The sequence below is a fragment of the Conger conger genome, chromosome 15 (genome assembly GCF_963514075.1).
Source record: "Conger conger chromosome 15, fConCon1.1, whole genome shotgun sequence".
NCBI lineage: Eukaryota > Metazoa > Chordata > Actinopteri > Anguilliformes > Congridae > Conger > Conger conger.
In genome coordinates this window covers 8,859,861-8,885,415 of record NC_083774.1, presented here as the reverse complement: position 1 = coordinate 8,885,415, position 25,555 = coordinate 8,859,861, and the positions used below count along the sequence as shown (strand labels likewise).

Here is a 25,555-nt window from a genome sequence, read left to right as displayed (position 1 = left end):
CAGTGCAACCACTTTACCCTCGGGGTGATATTTGTTGTCTTTTGGAGTACAAACTAGAAGGAAGAGTTTTTTTTTTTTCTCTCATTAAGTAACAACCCCGGAGTTAGTTCAATTACAAGAACTATGCAGAAGATGTTGTAAATTTTAAGATTTAAATAGCTTGCAAAGTTGCCCCGGGCCCCATCAGTTAATTTCCTTAATTTATGGATTTTAGCGGAGTCTGAAGTGAGAGGAAGTAGGTCAGATGGGGGATTTGCATACAACACAGATTAAATTCTGGGTATTCTTGACCATTTTGGGGTTCATGAGAGTACACCAGTTGGCTACTAAATTCACATTTCACTGTGTTTAACTGCCCTTTGCCAAAACAGATACTAGTGGACAACCAACCACATTGAAATTTAATGAGCATACAACGCAAGCTAGTGGTTCATCAAACAAAGATTTTCTTCTCATGTAAACACTTACTTATAATATATAATATTATTAATCATGTACTGCTGCATATGTGACAGCTTTTGATGAACCGTATCTGTAGCCGATATAGGCTACTCTTAATACATCAAAGAGAACTGTAGCCTTGCCTACACAATATCGGGGACATGGCAATTAGAATCTTGACAGCACTGAGAATTATAGTCTGCTTTTGTTTTCCGAGTAGCCTGCTAAACATTGTTTTTAGTATTTGTTTTTTCTATGCGTGAAGTAGGCATACTGAATGTACTGAGCGTAGTAGGCCTGAGCTGGATTATTAAAAATACAAGATAAAGCCATGACAACAATGCAATACTTTAAACTTCTTTATATAATAGGGATCACAGTGAGTGTCTTGTTCTTGTTTTTTTTTTTTAATCTATTTTGATTGGGAACATCTGAGATATTTACATATCTAGATAGGCCTACATAGTTACACATTATTTTGTTGTTAAATAACTGCCTACTGGTCTTGTTGTTCCCTTTAAATTTTGAAGCATTATGTTTCAGAAAAAAATATGGAAGAAAAAAATCAATCAACATTTGCAAGGCCTCTTTGAGGGAACATTTAAATGAGGTGTATGCATTAATGCATGACCCTTTGAGAATAATAACTATGCCTCAAGGTTCAAAAGCAGGTGTCATTAACAGTGATGCCGAAAACGTCACAGGGAAAAGTACTCTTCTATTTTAATGTGTTACCTTTTTTGTAAAGGCTCCAATTATTTTATGGTCTTTTAACAATTTAGAAACAGTATTAAATGTATTCAGTTATGTTATTTGGTCAGCCCATAATTCTGAGTTGGCCAATATGCAGAAACAAATGCCTTTCAATTTACATGTGTATATATGAGCCTTTCCATCCATTGCAGATTGATTTATGTACTGTAATGTAATACAAGATGTTGGTTTTAAAGAAATTGCAGAATCCATCCAATTTGTCAGCTGTGGCACTCAGCGTTATATAAGCATATGTTTGATTAGATGACATTTTGAGATGCTGTACCTGGAAATGAAAGACCATTCCATTACCTCAAACAGTAAATGTGTGTCTTTAATTATGTGAATTTGAGTGCTTGAATTCTTGGCAGGATATGGTAAGTATAGTTTATTTAATGTAGTTAAAGATGTATTCGTAAGCACCAAGTTGATAAACTGTTGAGAATTTAACTGGTATGCCTCGTATATTTTTTCAGTGCCTTTCATACTCTATTTGTCTAAGCCAACATTATTTGTAACTGAGTGCATTAGATCACACCTGGCAACAGTTTGTATAATGGGTATAGGCCTGTTTTGAGCTTGCTTTAACAGGCAAAAGTAACTTGTGGAAATTGCTTGGTTGGAGTAGTTAAGCCTTTATAAATCTTTCTTGTATCAAACATTTACCAAGTGCACGCTTGGTATGTACAGCCTCACTTTCTCTTGAATTCTATACCAAATGACCTTTGTCTGAAACATCGCCATGACATGTACATGAACGATGAGCAGTGCTTGAAATTTAAACTACTGATTTCTTCTCAAATAATAGCCCTAGCTTCCGTATATAGTATTTTCAAAGCTCTGCAGATACAATATTCTCAATTTAAACTGTATTAAATACTCATATAAAACCAGGAAAGGAATTACTGTCTTAAGTGACTTTCCCATTTGGAAAGCTTTTGTTTTACGCAACCTGTAGTCTGAAAGACATTTGATTATTTTTGTGGGTGCTGTATTGAATTTTGTGGGTTTTCGCCTCTTGCAAAAACCCTATAAACATATTTACACATATCCTGTACAGTATCACTGCACATGGCTAACGCCTTGTTTAAGCCCTAAGCTCACCTGACTCACACACTGCACAGCTGGTCCATTCCACATTCATGCAAACACCATGTTGTCCAGTGATGGATTAAAACTGATCTTCACGGACTGCCTGCATTATAGCAATTATAAAGAGTCTGACCCACGTTTCATATTTTTCATATTTTATACTTTCTACTCAGTAGGTATCCTGCAACCTTACAGGGAACCAATCAAATATAAAATGTGTTCTGCCATAAACATATTGTATCTATATTGTTGTCACCTAGCCATTCACAAGAGAGACATTGCAGCCCTGTGGTCTGTCAGTCATGATGTGTGTGTGTGTGTGTGTGTGTGTGTGTGTGGATACACTTTGTTTCTAGGACAGGAGGTCCCTGACATAGATCTTTTCACTTTAAACACTTTAATTTATCACACATCAGTGGTCTCTCTCACGTTACAATGCCCCCTGCTGGACATATTAAATGTACAGCAATAAACTGCTCCTCAGTTCAATTATCTGTCCATTCACACTATTTGTGGAGACTACAAATGCGGCAGTATTGGCTAGAATTTTTTTTTTTGTATAAGGCACCAGTTAGAGTATTGAATAACTGCATTTTTTTACAAATTGTTTATTGAATCATAAAATCATGCTCTGCGCTCTGTGTCCTAGCAGTTATTTAGGAAAACGATAGGTATAATTCTCTTGATAGGTGCACTATAATAGGTATACATTCATGTGTATATCAGCTTTACTTTAGATAAAAGGGAGCAATATCTCTGACAGTTCTCCTGCCCTGCAGGGTGTATAAAATGATTGTGTTTTTTACTGTAGTGAAAATTACGGTGGGGGATGCAACACCTGTTGTTTTTCTAACCAGAAATCGAATAATTATGGATAATATCAAGCAGAGAAAAACACTATATAATAATATAATAACTAGTTGATGTTTAGCCTATGCAGGGTTTGCTATGGGCTGGTTGATGGATCTAACAGTACCACCAGCATTGATAACAGTTTTTAAATAGGTCTTCAGACCTTACTCAGAATTTAAGGGGGATGTACTTCACGTCAAAGCAACATTGCTACATGCCTATATTAAATCAAATAGCAGCGTGGGTCATCCTTAACGCTGACAAATTATTGACGGAAATATTTAGCTGTTGTATTGCATAATCTCACAAATTGAAATGAACAAACCGAGTCTGAACGGAGGACACGCATTTGCTTCGCACGCGCACTATAAAAAGGGCTTAGGGATCATCCGCTTTGGGTTACGGGCACATCACCCCCTTTGTTCTGCCAGTGAATCAATCGCCTTGATAAAAATTCATGCATTCGGCATCGTCCATACCTACCGGTGCTTGCCCCCGCACGCAGATGGTGAGGGCATTGTCCCGTGTGCTCGGGGAGCGAGGGGCCATTCAGTTCACACAGTCAGGAGCCCGGCCCGTCAGGACAGAGGTGCACCGGGGGGACAATGACGGGATCTGGCGTCACAAAGCCCCAAAGCTCGGAGGAGAACATCTCCACCAATATGCAGAACATACGCAGCATATGGCTCTCATTTGTCATTGTGCTGTCATAATTTTACATAATATTATTTAAACATATGGGCACAATCCCCACTGAATTATATACACGAGTAAGCTTAGTGTCCATGCCTTTTGGGTTTTATTAGAACTTATCATCCCGAGAGGTAATATCCAGCATTTAAAAAAACACTTTACAGTGTATTGTTAATGATCATGAAATTTTCGAATATATGTTTCAAATATATTTCAAATACTTAATACATTTGTTCAGCAGTTCTGATATCAACAAAACTGGATAGACTCACAAATGAGAAGAACCACGCAGCCTTCCCTGAGACCTTGGTTTGTCCATATGCTTTACAAAGTCATGTACAGTAATAATGCACAGCCATGACATTATTACTGTACAAGGTTAAGCTCATTTTCTTAAACGTATTTGGTACAATATAACTGTTCAATAAATCCGGTTCATTGGTTGAAAATTGGTTCTAGTTGCCACAGCCAATGGCGTTTCAATGCCAGCACATTTACAGAGAAGGGGGAGGGATAAACAGTGTTGTGGTTTGAAGGTTTTTGTTGCTGCTATTCTTCTGTTGACCATTAGAAGTCCGAAATTACCTATTGTACCTTTAAATTCAGTCCGACTCTGGTATTTATAAATTGTTACAAAATAAGATTGCCTATGCACAGCAGTTACTGCTGTTATAAATGGGGGCGACATGGCTCAGGCAGTAAGAGCAGTCGTCTGGCAGTTGGAGGGTTGCCGGTTCGATCCCCCACCCGGGCAGTGTCAAAGTGTCCCTGAGCAAGACACCTAACCCTCAAATGCTCCTGACGAGCTGGTGGGGGCCTTGCATGGCGGCCAATCGCCGTCGGTGGGTGGGTGGGTGAGTGTGTGTATGAATGGGTGAATGGAGAAGCATCAATTGTACAGCGCTTTGGATAAAGGCGCTATATAAATGCCTGCCATTTACCATTTAACATCAATGACAGAATCTGATTGTGCCCAGGAAAATGAAGGGTCCAGTTGGGACCACATGAACACTGTAAGAGTTAATATAACACAAGAGTACTGTAGACACTCCACATCTGCCTTGTTGAACTCGTACAGTACATTCAGTTCATCAAATATGCTCCATACATCACAACTAAACAGTTGTTAATCTTCAACTGATCTGAAAAAATGGCTCTGTTAAAAGAAAGCAACCCTGTGTTCACTGCATCCCATTTTTAATTCTGCTTGAAGGATAATTCTTCCACTCATTAAAAGGGGATGAAAATACAATGTACTGTAAGAATTATTGGAGAGGACACTTGTCACACAACCATCGTGAGTGGTCATTTCCAAGCTGAGAAATATTGGTCACCCAGCACAAATACCATCCTTTGGCACCATTTGAATTGAAGCGCGGCAATAGTTAATAGTAAGCTAGTTTCTGTATTCTGTCTTGCGTGAGGGCAGGTAATTCAAGTTTTAAAAGTGTATTCGAAACTCACACTCAATAATATGTATGCTTTATCAAGCCCCGCTCCCGCCTGCTATTCCATTTCCCCAGTCGTTTGACTATCTCCTTGATGTACTTATGCAGCTGTAATGTGGTGACAGTTATTGTTCATTATTTCAGAAACAGCATGAAGGTTCCAGTTTATTATTAGAATGGGTTCAGTTGTATTGCATACAAATAAGTACCTTAAATAGGCACAGCAATCCCCCCCAGGTGCAAAATGCTGGCAATTAGGTTTGTTTAAAGAAGTGTGCGGAAATAAAGGCTCATATTTCCATCTGACTTCAATTGCTATTGAATGTCAACCTGGTTTGGGGGGAGCAAAATGACTTAACAAGCCAAGTGCTTTCGGTTCATTTTATTTGCATTCGCACAAGTACATTTGAATATTTGTGCAAGATGACAGGTCTCAGGATGCGAATGCTTGAAAAAAAATCTCTGTGGTTTTAAAGCTCAAACCAGATCCTCTCCCTCCCTCTGCCTTGCCTCTTCTCAAAGGCAATGCATCTCTTATAATGTTTATACGTGGGTGGAAGAGAGAGGTTTGTTATGCAGTGACTTTGTTTCACTCACCTGTGCCTGAACTGTGTTGTTGCAGCAAAATATCCATCAAAAATTATATTTAATTTCTGCCTGAATGGACGACAGAAGCCCTAAACTAGTAACCAGCAGCTGAAGGTTGTCAATCATGTGTCACTGTGTAGACTTCCCCTGCTGTCAGAAAATAATACCAGCTAGTACTTTTTATAGTTCATAAATATCTGCTGTCCAAGGCAATGATCCGTGATCTTACTCTACTTATACAGGTGCAGTGAAATGTTAGCATTGCTGCTAACTGAAAGAAAAACTTGCACCGAAGAGAACTGAATTTAGTTTTCCATGAAGACGTATTCATATGAATGCAGTAGCATAGTTAAATAACCAACTGCAATTTAATCAAAGTTGAAATGATTGGTATCAATAGAAAAGGCCTTACAAAAATGGCCTCCATATACATTCATATAAACAACCAATAAGGATTTTGTACATGTGATGTTATTTCAGCCAACTGGATATGTTTAAAAAATGCCATAGATGTCCACTGTTGAGATAAAACATTTCTTACTCTGGTCCCGGAGGGCTGCAGGGTCTACATGCTGTCTTACTCTGGCCCTGGAGGGCTGCAGGGTCTACATGCTGTCTTACCCTGGCTCTGGAGGGCTGCAGGGTCTACATGCTGTCTTACCCTGGCCCTGGAGGGGGGTCTACATGCTGTCTTACCCTGGCCCTGGAGGGGGGTCTACATGCTGTCTTACCCTGGCCCTGGAGGGGGGTCTACATGCTGTCTTACCCTGGCCCTGGAGGGGGGTCTACATGCTGTCTTACCCTGGCCCTGGAGGGGGGTCTACATGCTGTCTTACCCTGGCCCTGGAGGGGGGTCTGCATGCTGTCTTACCCTGGTCCTGGAGGGGGGTCTACATGCTGTCTTACCCTGGCCCTGGAGGGCTGTAGGGTCTACAGACTTTTGTTGTTCTTATGTTTTGTTGTGGTTTTTGTTCTGTGAGTTTTGTTGCACGTATTTGATCAATTAAGGCAGTATATTACACAGTTATATTACCTCACCTATTATATTGGTCTCAAGTGGTTTCTCATTTAAAGGTGAAAACAAAAACCAGCGGGCATTAAGGCCCTCCAGGATCAGGGTTGGGAACCCCTGGCCTAAACTAATGTAGCAATAAAATCTCAACAGGGTGCATGAAATGTAATTTCTGACTTCAAGTATCACTGCATTGCCTGATGAATAACTATACTGTAGCTACAAGCTAGCAAAGTTAGGAACAAGCTTAAAACCAGAAGCCTTACTATTATTTTACCCCTCAAAATGAAACTTCTGGGCAAATAAAATAGCAACCTTACTGACAATAGCAAAATAATCGGAAAGCTCACTACAAAGCAAAAATGGAATCGCTACCAACCCTTGCTGTATCTACCTCATTAAAATACTAAGTTATAGCTGGTAAGTAGTGCCTTCTTAATTCCTTGTTAATCAAAAGCTTCAACAAATCACTCTTGCAAATATGAGCTACCTTACCATATACTATCACACCCAGTAAAAGTGCACATGCTGCAGTTTTACTGTATTTTATCTTCAACTTTATCCATTTATTATTCCTACTGTATGCAGAAAAAGGCTTGAGAGGAACAAAACTTTTGCAGGTTTGAAAATAGGGAAGTTTATATTTGACAAGGGAAAAAACTTTTGGGTAAGGAATTTTTTACTGAGAAGTGTTTATTGAATTATCTTATCTTAGGTTTGCCAGATAGTTGTATGATTATAGATTGCAGAAGAATATGTGATGCCTTATGTACAGTCATTCTTCATTTATATCATATTTCTCTTGATTGTAAACCTATTTTTCATTAATCATCTAGTAAAGCAATGCACAAATATTATTTCATGGTATACGCAGAGTTTCTCTTGTTCTCAAATTATGCTGTAAAACGAATTGAAGCTAAGGTTGTATAGATTATATTCTAAACTACAACAGTTTAATGCTATTTTAATGTTATTAATCTTGCATGGTTAATGTTTCCCATGTTATTATTTTTTGTGTATGACCTTCATATCATATAGTGGTCTTGTGAAAACAATACTATATTTATGACCTGTGCTGCTGATAAAAAGGAAACTTGTGTCTTTACTCCTGAAAGCAGTCCGGCAAGTTATTAAAATGACATACTTTTACCCAGAGGCAATATGTTTTCTCAACTCTCTTCCTTAGGACCCCCAACTGTTATTAATGGGACCCAATCACTAAAATATGAATATACGAGCCTGTTTGTCCCAGGCCTGTACTGGCTCTTCTCCACCGATCTCCTCAGAGTTCTTCCAGGTCAGTTCACCTGCAGACATGGCTTTTCTCAAAAGTGTGTCTCAACGCTGTTAGACATGATCGAATGTGTCAGTGAGTAACCCTTGGGAATTTTTAGCCACATTTCTGCCTCTGGTATCTAAGATGGCAAAATGAAGAACAGAAAAGCTACAGGCTGTCTATGTTTTGTATGTTTGTACAGTCTTACTCTTATTTTTAGACAGAAACTGTCCACAGCTGGGCATCTTCAATAGAGTATTGGAGTCAGAGAGAGGAGAGTGGTTTCCTTCCTAAAACCTTGTTCTTCCCCTCAGGTAAATATCTCCATGATTGACAATCCCAGGGCCACCCAAAGTTTCCGCTTGGTGCTGGGTTTAAGAGGGTTCGAGGACGACTGTAAGATCTTTGAGAAGAAACGATAGAAGCTCAAAGGTATTGCCATGGTAACCATGTGGCATGAATGGGGAACAGTACAGCATTGGTCTTGGGAAAGGACAGGCCTGAGATTTCAGGAAGTGAGGCGGGCTGTAAGCCGTGAAAGCTGTGCAGCTCTTCTGGGGTATGAAAGCTGCTTAAAGGTGTGTTTCAGCATTGTGAAATGGGATACTCTTACTTTATCTTTGTGTAGATGCCAAATCAAATGTTGAAACCTCCCTCATACTGAGGTGCGTTATCTCTCTCTGCCCAGAAGGAAATACCTTACACACACGCATGCACACACACATGCAGACACACAGGTATGCACCCGCACAGACACACAGACACACACACACACACACATACTCTGACACATTTAGCATTACTTATGATCTGAATGTTCCCTCTTCCCCCTGTTATCCCAGATCAACTTCTTCTTACTGGATATTCTGAAACTCAGGTAGTCCTCACTTATTTATGACTCTTCCTCCTCTCTCTCTCTCAACCCCCTGACTCTCTGTCTCAGCATCACTGGATAAGACTAGTTACCTTTCTTGATTGCTCCCAAATGAAACAAATGTTGTTTCTCCAGGGTAGGTGAACATGGGCCCAAGACCATCAATGGCATTTCACAAGGAGAGTGAGCTGGAGGAGCAGTGGCGGATCAATGCCCAGCATCAGTTCAACTTAAGAAGGGAAAACTGGGGCCATAAGGACGAAGAGCTCTGGGGCTACGCCAAGCTGGAGCCACAGCACTCTGTGGAAAGAACAGCTCCACATGGCAGAGAGCAGTGGGAGCCTGCTACAAAAAAGCTGGATAGGGGTTTGGGCCTGGGGAAAGAGGACCCAGAGATGGCCAGGACACAGGAGCTGGACAGGCATTGGTGAAGCAAACTGACCTCTGACACTTTCCCTGCGGCTGATTCTCTCCCAGAGGCATTGAGGAGCACCTCACTCGCCTTGTAGCCATGATCTGTGTAATGGCCATTTCTAAGAACAACTGTTTCATACACGAAGGTGTGTCGAGGCCCTTCACTCTACTCCCCCTGTTTGTGCTACATCTCTGGACTTCAAATTTTCAAATTTCTTAAGTGTAGGGCGGCCTGTAGCGTAGTGGTTAAGGTAAATGACTGGGACATGCAAGATTGGTGGTTCTAATCCCGGTGTAGCCACAATAAGATCCGCACAGCCGCTGGGCCCTTGAGCAAGGCCCTTAACCCTGCATTGCTCCAGGGGAGGATTGTCTCCTGCTAAGAGCGTCTGCCAAAATGCCAATAAGGTAATGTAATGTAAAAGTGTACCTGAAGAGCCACACACTGTCTGCTCCTTTCTGTGCTAGTCTGTCAGCAGGCAGCCGAACACTAAAAGCATTGCACAGCCACAATGCCACCCTGGGATCTGTAGTAGGATGTGGGATCCAAACAGTGCAGAGTGGCTCCCCACCTACAGTTGACGTGTACCTCTAAATGTCCACTTGGCACTGCTGCACATCTTCCAGACAGGGTGTAAAAACATTGAGGGTGGTGGAAAGGTCTTGGAGAAGAACAGGGGGGACCTCAACGCTGATCCCATCCATAGCTGTTGTGTGATTAGTGGAGCTGAGAGGGGGACAGTGGTCAGTTCTGGGTGGGACTGGTTTGATGTGGATGAGGCGAGGCTAGAGGCTGTGCTCTGTTATGCATACACAGTTCCTTTCTAGTTTTTTTTTATGGACAGTGGACAGTCCATCCTCTGTATTTATTCCGTTTGTTCAGAGAGGAGGAAGGCAGAGAGGGTTACAGAAAGAGATGGGATCACAGTCCATAAAGTACCATGGCAGGGTATCTTACCATCTGCCGCTTGGGCCGGAGGCTGGTTCCTTTAGGATTTAGACTTCACCGCCCCTGCAGACTGTCCCACGCGGTCTCCCACTTGCTTTCTAGTTAGCATACAGTAGCAAGTTCACTCACCATATTGTGTGTCAAAAGTGCTCCTGAAAAATAAGAATGTGTATTTGCATATGTGCTGGTTGAATTTCAATATTGTATGTGCTCTTTCTTCCCAGAGATTTTGAGCATAGCAACATAGCAACCATCATTTTTGTTAGCAACCCTCCTTTTGTTAGGAATCCATTTGCCAGTATAACCATGACTGAAATAATTTATTGACACTGACAATAAAATACTTATTATTTTTTAAATGACAGTTTTTCATAATATATGCCCACAGTTTCATCAAAGTATGCCAATAATTTAAGTTAACTTGTTCAGACAAACGTTCACATTGGCAATCGCAATGCTGATGTTGCATTTTTACTCGCTGGTCTGGGAATGTTGTTAGCCAGGCCTGGCACCAGTCCTGTTCATAAGGTGAATGTGTTTATGTTTCTCACTCTAGATAAATATCATCTGCTAAATTGGTGTAATGTAAACAATAATAAATAAAAAAATAATAATTGAAATATATTTTTCCAATGTTCTGCAAGTCAGCTTGCATGAATGTATTTGCCAGCAGCCATTTCATTTAATTGTCTTCTGGAGGTGATGCTACTGTGCCAGTAGGGGGCACTCGTCCCTCAGAACTGGAGGTAAAAATCCCAGCACAGTGATGGGAGCACAATGCTTTAGAAGCAGCATCCTTCAGACGAGAACTTAAAGCCAGTGCAATCATTCTCTGTGGCAATTAAAGATCCCATGGTACTTTTTGAGAAATTGTCCCAACTGTTTACTGGCACTGTAGTACTGGGCAGGTCTCAGCAGGTAGCTACATGACATACAGGGGCACATTCTGGGGGAGACATTTTAGCCATTTGGCAGACACTTTTAATCCAAAGCGACTTACAAGTGCATAAGTTCTTCCACAAGTTAAAGCATCACATCCATAACTAGTAAAATACACATGAAGTGCTGTTCTAAACAAAAAATACAGTCATCGTAAGTGCAATTTTCCTTTTTTTTTTAAGACAAGAGGGAATGCTGCAGTTCACCAAGCACTGTGATGCTGTCTAACAAATGTGTATTTTTTCAACGTATTGTTGAGACATGGGAACATTTGATTGTGTATATGTGAGTATATGTGAGTAAGAGTGTATATGTACCAATTTTGGAACAGCTCAGATTTGGAACAGTAGGATCTACTGTAGAACCCTAATTGAATTAAATTTCTCTTAAAGGATAATACAAAAAATAATAAAAGGTTTTAATGACTGATAAAGTTGATTCACTAATTAACATTGTATCATTCATGCATGATTTTATATATATAAAAGAAACCTATGCGAAGTTTAAATAATATTTAAAAGATGAAGTTTAAAACATTTAAAAAACTTTTAAAAATCTTCTTAAACATTCATTTATAATCCCACCTGGTAAAAAAGACCCAACACAATTTATGAAGACTTTCAGCTTTATTTGTATTTGATGGATCTGATTCAATTTTTATTTTGCTACATGTCTGAATGCTTGTTATAATTCTGCAATTAAAACTCCATTGTGCTGCAGGAGATAGTTGCTGAAGCTCTCACAATATCGAGATTTACTGTCATTAAAATCTAGAGCGCTTAATTAAAGCTTAAATTGGCTTTTCTTGGAGACGTCACGTCAAGGTGAGCACGTTGGCTTTGCTTTGGATCGTAGTGCCCCCTGCAGGCTACAACGCTAGCCAGCTAATTTAACAAGGGTAGACAGCTGCATACAGTGAACATGGAAAGAATGGAAACAGTGTACATACCAAATTAAAAAGTTACCAGTGGCAGGAATATTGGACTACGCAAAGCTGATTGATGATTGCTCAAAACTGGCCTATTTGGCAGACATTTAAAGCATGTCAACGAAAATGCAAACACTAAAGTATTCTCTCCGACTACAAATTACAATGATTCCGATCCAAGCTCGCCCTCTGCCGCGTACGTATAGAAAAGGCTCCGGTCGAAATGTTTCGCTAACCAGTGCCCAATCAAACGGCGCACGGTGTGGCCGTATCTCTCAATATGTGTAAATACTGGAGAAGTTTAACTTTTACTTTCCATTGGTGTTTTCCCAGAGTTTTTTTAGGCCCGTGACCCACGGAATAACACTGGGACGCGCAAAAGATAATGCCACTGCACGCGAAAGAGCAACTCAAAGACAAGCAGGAATAAATCAAGACCGCATTTTGACAATTACGTTTGGTGTCGTGCCTTTGAACAGTTTGGACTGACAGTTCAAAAGGAGCATTAATAACGCCACTGCAGTTATGTTCACTTTGGCATCACCTGTTTGAGCGAACTCCAGTTCTCAAGCCTGACATACGTGAAGAATAAATACGAGGGACGTTCGAGAGCGGTGGAACAGGAGCTACGTGTCTTTCATCCATTGTTGCCAGGACATCTGCATTATGCTCTTCGTCACATGCTGAATGAAAGTAAGTGGTTATTTACTTCAGTACTAATAAACTGTATGTGTTATTTATTTTATTAAATTGTTTTGGGCTTCTGGGAAACTGGCGTGCGGTCAGATTGTTTACTTATTGCAAAGTGTGCAGTGAGCGGGTTAAAAAAGGAAGGGAAACACTGGTCTAATGGACCTCTGGCTCTGAGTTGCAAACGTTGTGGTTCCCACCCAAAAGGATTGGTCTGATCATTAAATGGAGTATGTATAATCAGTGCTATCTATTAGGGATACTGTAATGCGCTCGTCCCACTCACGCGTGCATACTGAAGCAAGGCTCTCTGTTCACGTGAGCAGTATGTGAGTATGTGTGTATGTGTGTTCCTGTCCCAATTTGAAAGGTAAGTTTGTGGAAGACAAAGCGGAGCAGTGCCCTGTGGGGAGGCTGTGTACACCCGTGCCAGTGCCAGCAGAGGCATACATACACATGGGTTAAACCACCCAATAACACAACCAACTAGTGAATGTTGTCTTTATTCACTTAATATTTGAGTAAGGTGAAACAAAAACAAAAGTCTGTTTGTCCTATGTGCTTGTCCGCGCTCATTTACTTCTGGATATGCTCCAGCATATTGTTTCCTGCAAACTGTAGACTTCACCTTTTGCAGACTGTAATATATAAACATTATTTCTGCGCTTTACCATCCCGAACTGGTGATAGCCAAAGAAGGACATCTTGTGGAATTAAATAGTAATGCAGGATTACAACATGAAATATTGTTTAATATAATCAAATATTACTCAAGAAGGATAAAGCAAAATGTTTTCTTTCTAGATGTTTTGTTCTCGAGCAAGTTTATAACATCTTACAGTCTAATAATGATTACCTTCAACTATCATCACCTGGCACTCATTCAGATGACAGGATTGTCTGTTGTTGAATTTTGGATTTATCTTATATTCAAATATCTAACTGAGCTGTGTATAAACAAGGAGTGAATGGTCATCCATTTGAAATATGAAGGCAGAAATCATAGAACATAGTTGCCCAAATTCCAAGCACAGAGTCTTTAAATCTGGCTAAGGAATTTAAACAGTTAAAGTTTTTGTCTATTGTGCTACATTTTTTGTTGCTTTCAGCTACCTTAGCAACCTACATGTGAAATAAGGACATCTGTTCCGTAAATCAGCTACTCGACTCCAAGGTGAACAAGTGCACTGAGGTTAGACTGAATCAAGTATGTCTTCTGTGTTGCATTGGCAGGCCATGTAAGATATATACAAGGATGTCCTCCTGTGTATTTACCTATATGCATGTTTGTTCCATTTCTACTTCCTCGACATGTTTAGGTTCTAGATCATTGTGATGTCGATGTCAGTTAACAAGATTCATGTTCGATAAAATGTGACGCTCCAATACATTTATCATCTTTTACACTCATAAGGAATGGGAACTGTATCTGGGATTCTGGGTTCCAGAAAGATTTCTGGATGCTTCTACTGCATGTCTTTTGAATGAGGAGAATTTGCTCCCTGTGAGCAGCTACTTGCAGCTACTCTGTTGTGGAAGATACTTGGATGAATATGAGGCAGGTTGATGTCTTTGTTGTTGGCTGAGCTCCTAAAGACAAAATGTAGTTTTGAAATGTCTTTTGAGGGCCAGTCAACACAGGCGCCCCCGAGATACTGAAGCAGTGGAGAATGTGGTGAGGAACTAACGGGGAGGGAGGGGGGGGAGCACAGAGTGTTTTTACTGCCCCGGGCAAGAGGAGAGATGTGCCTTCACTCAGAGAGCTGGAGGTTTCATTCTGGAACTTCAGGCTGATGAAATTTTAATTGTCACATGTGCAACCCTGGTAGCTTTCTTTTGAAAAGACCAGGAAAGAGAACTGTGTCTTTTTTGTAATTTGATCTAGTCTATAGGCACTTCGATTGAAGATATGGGCTCGATCCACATAACATAACCTAACACAACAAAAGACAACACAATGATGAGAACAGGCCATTCAGCCCAGCAAAGCTCACCTTTCCCACTAAAGTGTGCCTACTGTGCTGATAGTTTGCCTGTTTCTATTTATATATCCTTCTCATCTATGTGTTGTACAATTGTATACAGTGTAACAGTTTCTAGAGATAATGATTACCTTACTGGCCATAATTATGAATGAGAAGGATGAGTGCATGTTTTTATTCTGAAATAAAAACGGATGGTAACTCCTTGTGCTTGACGCAGGTTTTGAAAATGCTTTTTAATGAATGCATTTATTTGTGCTATCCTCATCTGCGGTGTCCTTATCGTGACCTGTGTGTCAGTTCCTGTGGGAAACACGCCGAAGCTCTCTGCTCTCTCAGGCCAGTGGCTGTCCTCAGATGATGTCACCCTGAGTGGAGTATGCATCGCGTTTTCGAGGCCCTGCGGTCGTACTGCGGACATCTTTTCAAACACTTTGCACATAAGTAGCCATTAGTCACACCGCGCTGTGTTTCTACTGTATGACGATACTGAACACAGAGGCACTGTATGCTCATGCGTAAAGTCGTGAGGCACTCCCGTGACATCGGAACAGGGCACATTCACTCGCCTAGCATGCTGTACTGTCCTTTTTGTAAAAACAGATGCTCCCTTTTATAGGTTTGCGTTTCACTGGAAAGTTGTAGAATGAAGTGGATTCCAGAAAGGCCAGTAGCATTGACTTCATGTGAAAAGTGAACTCAGTTAACTGTACTACATGAAATAGGGTACCTGTATAAAGGGATTTTAGTGTCTATATACTGTAAGTCTGAAATGTGGACAACATTAGTTGAAACAGAATGAGTATAGGGCTGCTGCATCCCATTTTATATTACTAATAAATTACTAATAAATCCTAGTGACCGTTTTCTAATGATGGGATGAAGTCCTCTGTATCGTGCTGTGTACAGTATTTTCAATGGCAGTAGCAGGTTAAACATTCTGTATTGCGGCCTATAGCATATTATCATATCCTGTACCTTGAGACACGCAGTTTGCTTTGCACAGAGGGGTCTATCCTCCCCTTTAAACCACATTACGGTGAACAGTGTCTTCTTAGAGGTGAATCATTTGTGCTTGTGCTTGCTGGGGTGAAGGGTCATGGTGCGGTGGTCTGTTAGAGACATGCCCGGGGAGCCTTTGCCACTGTCTGTAGGAACAGTCCCTCCCTGGGGCTGTGAATCCAGTCCGTGCCTCAGCCAGAGCTGACAGTTCACCGTGCGTACCCTGGACAGGGTGTTCTCGGGCAGCTAATCCTGACAGAGGATGAGATCTTCTGCCGCTGATCCATTTGTAAAGATCCATGGTGACAGCATGTCGTGGAAGAGACGATCAATCTGCGGGGGGGATGTGGGTCTAGTCTTTCCCCGATGACTCCATGGACAAATGGGTTTACGTACATCACTGTGTGTGGCATGACTGAGCTGGTGCTTAACAGCACTGCCATGTCTGTCTTTGTCCTGCAATCTTCATACGGTTTGCTCCTGTAATATCCTGCTGTAAATACCCTGCGGTTAAATTCCCTTCACTGATGCCTCCCCTGCATACGGTATTACTGTTCTTACCATATCATGCGTGGCACTCAATGTATTGCACTGTGCTAAGTAGACAACACCGTCTCATTTGTAGGACAACACAAGCTAAAGGCTCAGATATCCTTCATTTGAGGAGATAAAAGATGAAGGACTTTCATAATTAAGTGAAGAAATTGCCTAAAAAGCAACAGTGTTCTCTTCTTTCTTTCATGTCTCTATAATTTCTTTTTACACAGAAACAGTGTTCATTTAGACCACACCGTGTGCGGTGCCCCGTTTCTCATGCCATGGAGCCCGTTTCCTTCCTATCAGGCTTCTTTCTCTGTGTGAATATATTGACTTGCTTCTCCCAAATTATGTGTACCAGGGACACACCCAGGAGCCCCTGTGGGGGCATTTAGACAACTCCGAGTCTGGCTGGCTCCTTAAGACACACATTGTCCCGAAAGCAATTCTCTGGGTTTTCAGTATTAATTCAGTCCTCGGAGAAAGGGTCATCCATCCCAGTGAGGGAACTGTGCTGAAGGCCTTTCCCACAGTCGGGTAATTGTACAGGGGCACTGGGCACGTCACTATAAGTTATAGGCCTGGGCTGCCCATTGTCTCCTTATGTGATTGCCCATCAGGCTTTGCAGCTGATCAGATCTCTCTCCCTCTCCCTCTCCCTCTCTCTCTCTCTCTCCCTCTCCCTCTCTCTCTCTCTCTCCCTCTCCCTCACTCTCTCCCCCTCTCCCTCTCCCTCTCCCTCTCTCTCTCTCTCTCTCTCTCTCTCTCTCTCCCTCCCTCCGTCCGTTGTCAGCAGTTGTTCCAGGCCAGGTGTTGGCCCTGTCAGCTACCACTCTGTCACTCTCCTCCACACAGCCGGATGGATGGTCTTTGAGAACCCAGGGAATTTGCAGTCATATTTTTCTGTTTTCCCTATACCTTAAACCAGGTTCCCTGACGTGGAAACTGAAGAAAGGGAGAATGTTCCAGAAATATTGTTTCTTGGGTGTCAGTGGAGAGGGTCACAGTGGGATAGCTACCAGAATCTTACTCCCGTTTAATCAGTCAAAATAGTTTAGTTGGAACATTTTTACTTTATTACACCTACTTATTCATGTGATTATCTAAACCGCTGATCTGCTGGGATTTTCATGTACCCTAGTTTCTAGAGTTTGCAAAACTTTATGTACGTACAAGTACATAATAAAAATAGAAACAACAAGACCTAGATTTCCTGAATTGGTCTTTTAACGAAATGAAGAAGTCACACTTCATATATTTGCATCATTATTTAAATATGCTCATGGTTAATTTATGATCTGATATTCACCATATCAAACATCACTATATTGAAATTGTAGAAAGATTTTTCAATCCAGTTTAAGTTGAGGCAGACAGGTAGGCCTACTTCAGTTCAACTGTCTTGGCTCACAAATCCAAGGTGTGAATCCAGTCTTGTGAGGCACTACCATCTAGTGGGCATATCTCTTTGTACAGTGCAGCCTTAACGTGTGGGGGTGATGAAAAAGGTTTGCGTGTTTTGTGTTATCCAGAAAGTGCGCACATAATTTAGCTAATCCATGAAAACAGCAGATGTAGCTGTTTTTCAGCTTTAAAAGGTTATTAATAAAGCTGTAATTGACTGCCAAACCTGTAAAGACATGCCAGAAGGTAATTCAATCTGTGATTCTTTTTTTGTTTCTTTTTTTTGTTCCAGCAACATTGTCATCTTATCAAAACAAACAATGCCAAGAAGGTATATTGATATTGATATTGATAATTTATGCATATAACATAAGATCATGACCACACAATGTACCATTTAACCTACTATTTAAAGAAAATATTATATATATAACTGTCACATCAAGGCCTGTTTGATCTGACCAAAAGGAGCTGTTTCCTTAAGATTTAATGACAAATGTAAAGTTTTTCGGCAAACCGTTAATTATGTTATGTAAATATTGAAAAAATCGACATTTTCTTGGAGGTATAAATCAAAACAGAAGACAAAGCACACTGTGGGCAGATTGAATAGAGTGCCTTGGGGGGCACTATGAAAATATGTAAATTTGTATACTACTTAGCATACTTCATTTATCAACCTGACTCGAGTAAACAGACCTACCTGTATCAATACTCTTCTAATGTGCATTTCCTGCTGGTGCTGATGATGTCTAACATGTTTAGGTGTCCAGTGTAACTACTTTTTGGAAGAAAAATGCTCTCTCTCCTCATTCTGTGCCATCACATATTATGATAAATATTTCAAAATATTATTGCCTGAAATACATGCTTGCTCATACCCGAACTGCAACATGGTTTATAATGCAATATTTTATAATGACCTATTCCCAAATTCCAATTTTATTGTCAAAATCTTCCATGTACAAATCTTTTTTTTATTTTTAAATGAAACTGGACAAATATTGCAATTTAATGCACTTCTATGTGATTTAACAATGTTAAATAATGTTTTGCCTTTGTCTTGTATTACACATTTTAAATTGAAATCAAATACCTTTTGCAGGTAGGATATTTTACAATGAACCACACTTGTAGGATAAACACTTACCTCATTATTTGGTCACTTTGGATACCTTTTCAAACTCTACCTTAGTCCTCCCTCCTGATTTCCCCTGCCCCTCCTTTCTGATATCCCTATCCTTGTCTAACCCCCTAAAAAAAAATGCACTTCTGATGACAACTATGTTTAGAACAGCCTTTCCTGTGTATTTTGCTAGTTTCTGGATGTGATGCTCTGACTTATGGTAGAACCTATGCACTTGTAAGTCGCTTTGGATTAAAAGCGTCTGCCAAATGAATAAAATGTAAAAATGTAAATGTCACTGCACATACAGAGAGATTTTCAAGTAGACTCATTATAATCCTTATCATAAACTTATCACCAATCCAGTGTTGCTTGTTTTACGTGTGTGTGTGTGTGTGTGTGTATGTATGTATATATATATATATATATATATATATATATATATATATATATATATATATAATTCTTTTTTTTTTTTTACATATAAACATGTCCTGGTATTTAGCATTGAGGGATCATTTTCTTCAGTACTGTTCCTTGAGAAGTCCCTGTACTTGATATGTGTATTAACACATTGATACATTTTAGATATGGAAGAAGATGCTGTAATGAGACTACTCTGATCCATTCTATATATATATATTTACAGTACAAAATGCAAACACTAAAGACAATTGAAAACATTTATTTATAGACAATCAGCGGAATAATTCAACCACCTGATATATGTCTTCCTGATGCAAAGGTATTGGGACAGTTGTGTCGAATTTGTTGTTTTTCCTCTGTATTAATCACATTTTAATTTCAAATAATGGCCACGAGGCAAATTTCACAATGACCGCATCTATTTCATATAAACAGCCATTGAACTGTATTACAGAAATGTCACCCAATGTGTCTAGTCCCCTATTCCAAGGCAGCGTAAGTATTGGGACAAACAAACATCTGCTGTTCACCAGCGTGAGGGGCAGGTGAAAGTGCGGAGGAACAGGGGGACTGCTGCTGCATGGGCCCCTGGCATACCTCATCTCTTCAGCTTGTTGGAGGCAGTTTGACACAGGGCCTGGGTTTGGCCCTGAATGGCTGGGCAGAGACATGCTGGAACCAGTGATGGCAGCAAGCTGAAGTTTACAGAAGCATATTTTCCACCCGTATTCAGAGAAAAACTCACTGCAGCATTATCGTGCTGCAAGGCCGATGACCAAAGACGAAACATTCAGCAAGCTTAACCGAGCTTATCAGGAAGAAAAGGTGGAAGTCGCTTTGGATAAAAGCGTCAGCCAAATGACATGTAATGTAATGTAATGTAAGTGTTTGACAGATCCCAGTCTGTCACCAGATTTAAACAGCAGCGAACATGCTTTTCACCGGGTCAAAGGGAAACTGAAGTCCAAAAACACAGCAAACACACAGTAACTGAAACAGGCAGCGGTAAAGCTATGGCAGGGCATCACAAAGGATCACATCATGAGACTGCTGATGTCCATGAGTCACAGACGCAATTAAATGTCGACCTTGCAAGTAATATTTAATTCGTCAAAACTTACTTTGTCACAGTACCTATGCTGTGTTGAATCGAGGAGACTTGACACATTGCATGGCATTGTTAAAATATAGTTCAATGTCCCCAAAAAAAGAACATATTAAATAAAAGCCGACGCTGTGAATTTTGCCTCATAGTCATTGTTTGATTTGAAAATACATATTTAATTAGTACAGAGGAGAAACAACCCATTTGACAGAACTGTCCCAGTGCTTTTGCATTTAATTATACCTGCTAATTGGCAGTGTAAAATAAGGCAATAGGTTTGAGATCAGGTTATTGTACACTTGTGCACTGACATTAAAACAGTTATACATTCACTGGTTACAGTTTACATTGTAATATATCTGTATTGTAGCATAGACTCATATTATCCAGTACCCACAAGGGTCAGTGCCTGCATGGATACTGTCAGGTTTGAGAGTCACTCACCATCCCCCATACCACTGAGCCAGAGCTACGACCAACACAGTCAGAACATTTAGACCATCAGAACCACAAACAGATGATCTGTGTACTGCAAAGTCAATGCACCACATAGACATACTTTAATAGTATTAAACTATTAAACTTTTCCCCCCTTATTCATAACTTGTGTTTGACATACTGTTTTTGTCAAAAAATATATCAACATTTAAATTATATCATAACTATTATCTGCATTATTTGTATTACTTTTCTTTTACCATTGACTGACTCTTTGGGTCTGTCTGCCACACAGTGACAAGAGACACCTGCCACCTCTTTCATTGTTTTGGTTTCTGTTGTCCTTTGTCCTGTTTTGGAAGAGGCTACCGTTGATATACTGTAGGTTCCCTTAGTGGTAGATCCCTCTCACTCAAGACTTATGACTTTGAGTTGGATGAGGTTATGATTTCATTCCATGGTGTTTATCGACTCGACAGATGCCTGAATGCTGGGCAATAAGCATAGCTCGTATTTGACATATTCAATTACCCATTTAAGCAGCTGGATATTTACTGAAGCACCTTGCTCAATTGTACGATGGCAGAAAACTCAAATGTCTCAAAACCTGGAGACTTCTGCCTGCAAACCATAAACACCACACTTCCAGCCCCCATAACCCCCCCCCACACACACACACACAGACACACAAAAAAGAGAAAATAAATATATTATTTACATGCTAAGCAGATACTGCTCATCTACACCACAGAAGAAGTAGAACCATTGGCTTTGGTCAGCCCAGTACATTTCAGAACACGCTGCGTTAGACATTATATTATACTGCATACTTCTTCCATACGATATGTGCTGTTTAGCAGTGTTGACTCATGAGGTGTTGTGTGCTAAAGATGTTAGCAGTACGCATCAGTGTTTTCTTTTCATTATACTGTGACGTCATAACCTCATCGCCAGTGAGCATAGCAGGTGACCAGATGTCACTTCATAAGTCATTCCATTTCCTGGCTATGAAGCTTGCAGTGGTTTATTGATAGGAAGCTGTTCAGCTCCTCACTCAATATTCTCCAACAGGTCTGTGAAATTGAGTTTTACAATGCCTGGCATGTGGAGGTGTTCTGTGGGCAACAGAACACCCAATGACTTCAGGAATAAAATAGTGCCAAAAGCTTTGATTTTTCAGAATACAATTATACAAGCACTGCACTTATAAAAAGTCAAATATACTGTATATATATATGCCTTTGTATGTAGCAATTTGTTTTAAACATGGTTTATTTTTAATTTGGTTTAATTTGGGATCAATGTCTCTATAATACTTAATATGGGGTGTGTTTTCAAATGGTCATGTTCAGCTTTTGTACACAGGGACCAGCCCACATTTGTACAGTAGTGCTAGGCTAGGAAATGCTCTGTTCACTATCAGTAACAGTTCCAAGTTGTGATTTAGGAAATGGTATCTTGCGAGCCAACAAACCTGGCCAACAGTGCTTTTGACAGCATCTATTGCAAAGAGAGTCATTTTAAGACACAAATTCCAGGATTTAAGGAATATATTTCGACATGTCAATATATGTTGTACATGAAATTATGTCAGAAATATTTATCTTATTCTTTTATGTATGTAATTATATGCATATATTGAAAGATTTATTGCAAAGTTGATGAAATGCATTGAAATATATTCCATATATGTTGGATTTTTCAAATTATATTGAGTCATGGCATGTATTACTTTGTAGGGGCTAGACTACTAAGAAGTTTTTTGAATATTTGGTTTGTAATTAATTTCAGGGTATTGTACAAAGATTTTTTAAGTTTTTAAAACAAGGGTCGCTTCAATTTCTGTCCCTACTTCACTTCTACTTTAAAAATATTTTTGAATCTGTAATCAGTGCACAGGTGCTCATTCAACAGAAGGACATTTTGCATGTTTTCCTCGCGGAGAAACGCAGAGGTTGTTCCTGCATTTCCGTTCCACCGCTGACCTTAATATTAAACACTCAGTGTGAGCTAGACTCTCAGTGCTCAGTGCTCAGTACAGGTCTTTAAAAGGCTTGGAGTAGTTGAACATCAGGTAGTCCATGTAGTAGAAGTCGTAGGCCCGCTGCCTCTCGGAGGCGTTGAGCTGTGCAAAGTACCGCTGGGCGATGTGGGCGGAGGTGCGTTCGGCCTGGGGGTGCCGGTCCTTGAAGCGGGGGAAGGTGAGGTTTCTGGGGGCGCCCGTCCTTTGCAGGAGGAAGTTGGCCTCCTCCTCTATGGTCTCAAACCTCCCGATGAAGTGGTAGTCCAGCAGGCAGGGGCTGCACAGCTGGTTGACGTGCTCCCAGTGGATGTCCATGCCCACGGGCCGGTGCACGTCCAGCAGGTACTGCATGAACTCCTTGAAGGTCACGCCCGCGCCGGTCCTGAGGGCCGCCTGGGAGGCGTTGGCGCGGTACTTGGAGATGATGGGCTTCCCGAACACCGGGTGGTAGTAGGTGTTGGGGTTCTCGAACTTGTCCCGGAAGGCGGACACCAGCCTCTGGAAGGGCTCGCGCACGAAGAGCACTTTGGTGTAGGTCTGCAGGCGCTGGGCGATGCCGCGCTGGTCGAAGCCGTCCAGACGCTTCAGGTGGTTGCCGTAGTGCACGGCGTCGTGCTTGATCTCCCCGGTGGAGGCCGCCGACCCGCCCAGCACCATCAGGACCCTCTTCCAGTTGGAGCAGCCGGCCTTGGGCACCTCGCAGTACAGCAGCTTGTGCCGGTCCTCCACGAAGATGCGCGACACGTGGTGGGGCGTGACCGTGCGCTTGCTGCTGCTCCGGTACTTGGCGCACACGTCCCGGACCAGCCGTTTGCGGGCCTCCTGGATCAGAGACAGCTGCTCCCAGCTCCTGGGCGGGTCCGCGGGGGAGCCGAGGGCCTGGGCGGAGGGCGGGTTCTTGAGCAGAAGCTTCCTGTGCCTCTTGGTGACGCGCGGGGCCTCCAGGTCCAGCTCCCGGGACCCCGGGGTGCCGGACTGCTGCGGCCACTCGAAAGAGGGGAACTGCATGGGGGGAATGGGGCTGGAGAGCCCTTCCCCGCCCCTCCTCGTACCCAGGCCTGGGTCATCCCTCACGGCCCCTTCGCTGTGAGTGCACTGGTCCTGCAAAGCACAGGCAGGCAGTAAGGCATAAAGCACGCACCCTCAAGGAAAGCGCTTTAATTAGTATTCACTTTGGGCAGACATTCGGCTGTTAATGACATTGAGATATAAAAAATAAATCAGGGAAGATTCATGCCACTGCATTATTACATTTATATTTCAAAAAATTCAAGTTAATTATAAACTGGGATTTACTGTAATTACCTATTAACCCATTTTTCAGTAATTGCATTTTACCTTTTCGGGAGAGCTGTCAGTCATCTTTGGATTTTATATTTATTTTACTGTATATTCTTGTCAAAAGAACACCAGTGGAAATGGCAAAGATCAGAGGCATCAATATTCATATTGCAATCTGATATTTCAAGAGACTAAGAACACCCTGCTCAGAATAACTATGGCTGATAAAACATAGGCAGTAGGCATTGGTTGGGATACCTGTATACACCAGGAGATGGCGCCATAGTACTTTCACAGAACACTAACCCTTCCTGTTGAGTTGTTGTTGGGTAATGCATTCAACTTTGGTAATAGTACATATAATAAAGGTTTTCTTCACACCATACAGATCAGCATAAATGTTTAATTTTAGTCAGCTCAAAATAATAATTAAGAAAGTAAAATCTGTGTTATGTGTTTTTTTCAGTGGAGTCTCTGAGGCTTCATTTTAATGAGAATTGATGAATTGAAATAAATTGAGCCCAAATTGCTACCAGGCAAATGTGGTTCCGACGGTCTAATAATGATTTTGAATAAGAGTTCAGATATAGCTGCCAGTCCAGTGTGCATTACTGCACTGTTCACATGATGTTTGTTGTCACTTCAGGTGTATTCTTCAGCAACCTTTTGATCTCCCCTGTTTCCTGGAGGGAAGGAGGCACCCTTTGAACTTTCTCTGGCCAATTCCTGATGGGAAGCGAGTTCAGCTTGGCCAACACAGCAGATGTGCACACCACATATTAAAATCCCTAGGCGTGTGCCAGGCATAGCAATTTCGGTACTCCTGTTACTCTCCCATCATTCCAGATGGCACCACTGTTCACGGCGCAGAGAGGAACCTGAAAACTGGTTGAGTTATATAAAAAGTTCCTGCAACACGCTCCCATTTTAAACCTCTAAGGGTCCTATACCCGGCAGAGATGTGACTGTTTCCAGGGTGACTGCGATGAAACGCCCTCCTCACGCAGGCTCTGTGAGTGATAGACAGGACTGGCACCCACCTTCATCATTGTCTGCCTGGGAGTGCCTCTGAACTTCATACCTGGGGAAATAAAGGGTGAATCAGTGCCCTTGTGACAGATGAGAGTGATCTATAAACGTGTTTACGTGATTGAGTCTCTCGCGCCCGCGGAGCGGAAACTCGCCGTTTACTTCATTTGAGAAAGTGACTTTCTAATTAGGCACGGCCCGACGCACTGCTGACTGTGTAATCCGCAGTGTCAGGGGGGAGCCAGATTTGATA

The 25,555-nt window shown here is 41.3% G+C and overlaps 1 protein-coding gene across 1 annotated transcript; it reads right to left on the bottom strand.

Moving 5' to 3' along the window:
* Nucleotides 1-23,001: 23,001 nt before the first annotated feature.
* Nucleotides 23,002-24,000, bottom strand: LOC133112108 (carbohydrate sulfotransferase 8-like). Its single transcript, XM_061222806.1, has one exon. The coding sequence runs from the start codon at nucleotides 23,998-24,000 to the stop codon at nucleotides 23,002-23,004; it is 999 nt and encodes a 332-aa protein (XP_061078790.1).
* Between the last annotated feature and the right edge of the window lie 1,555 nt (nucleotides 24,001-25,555).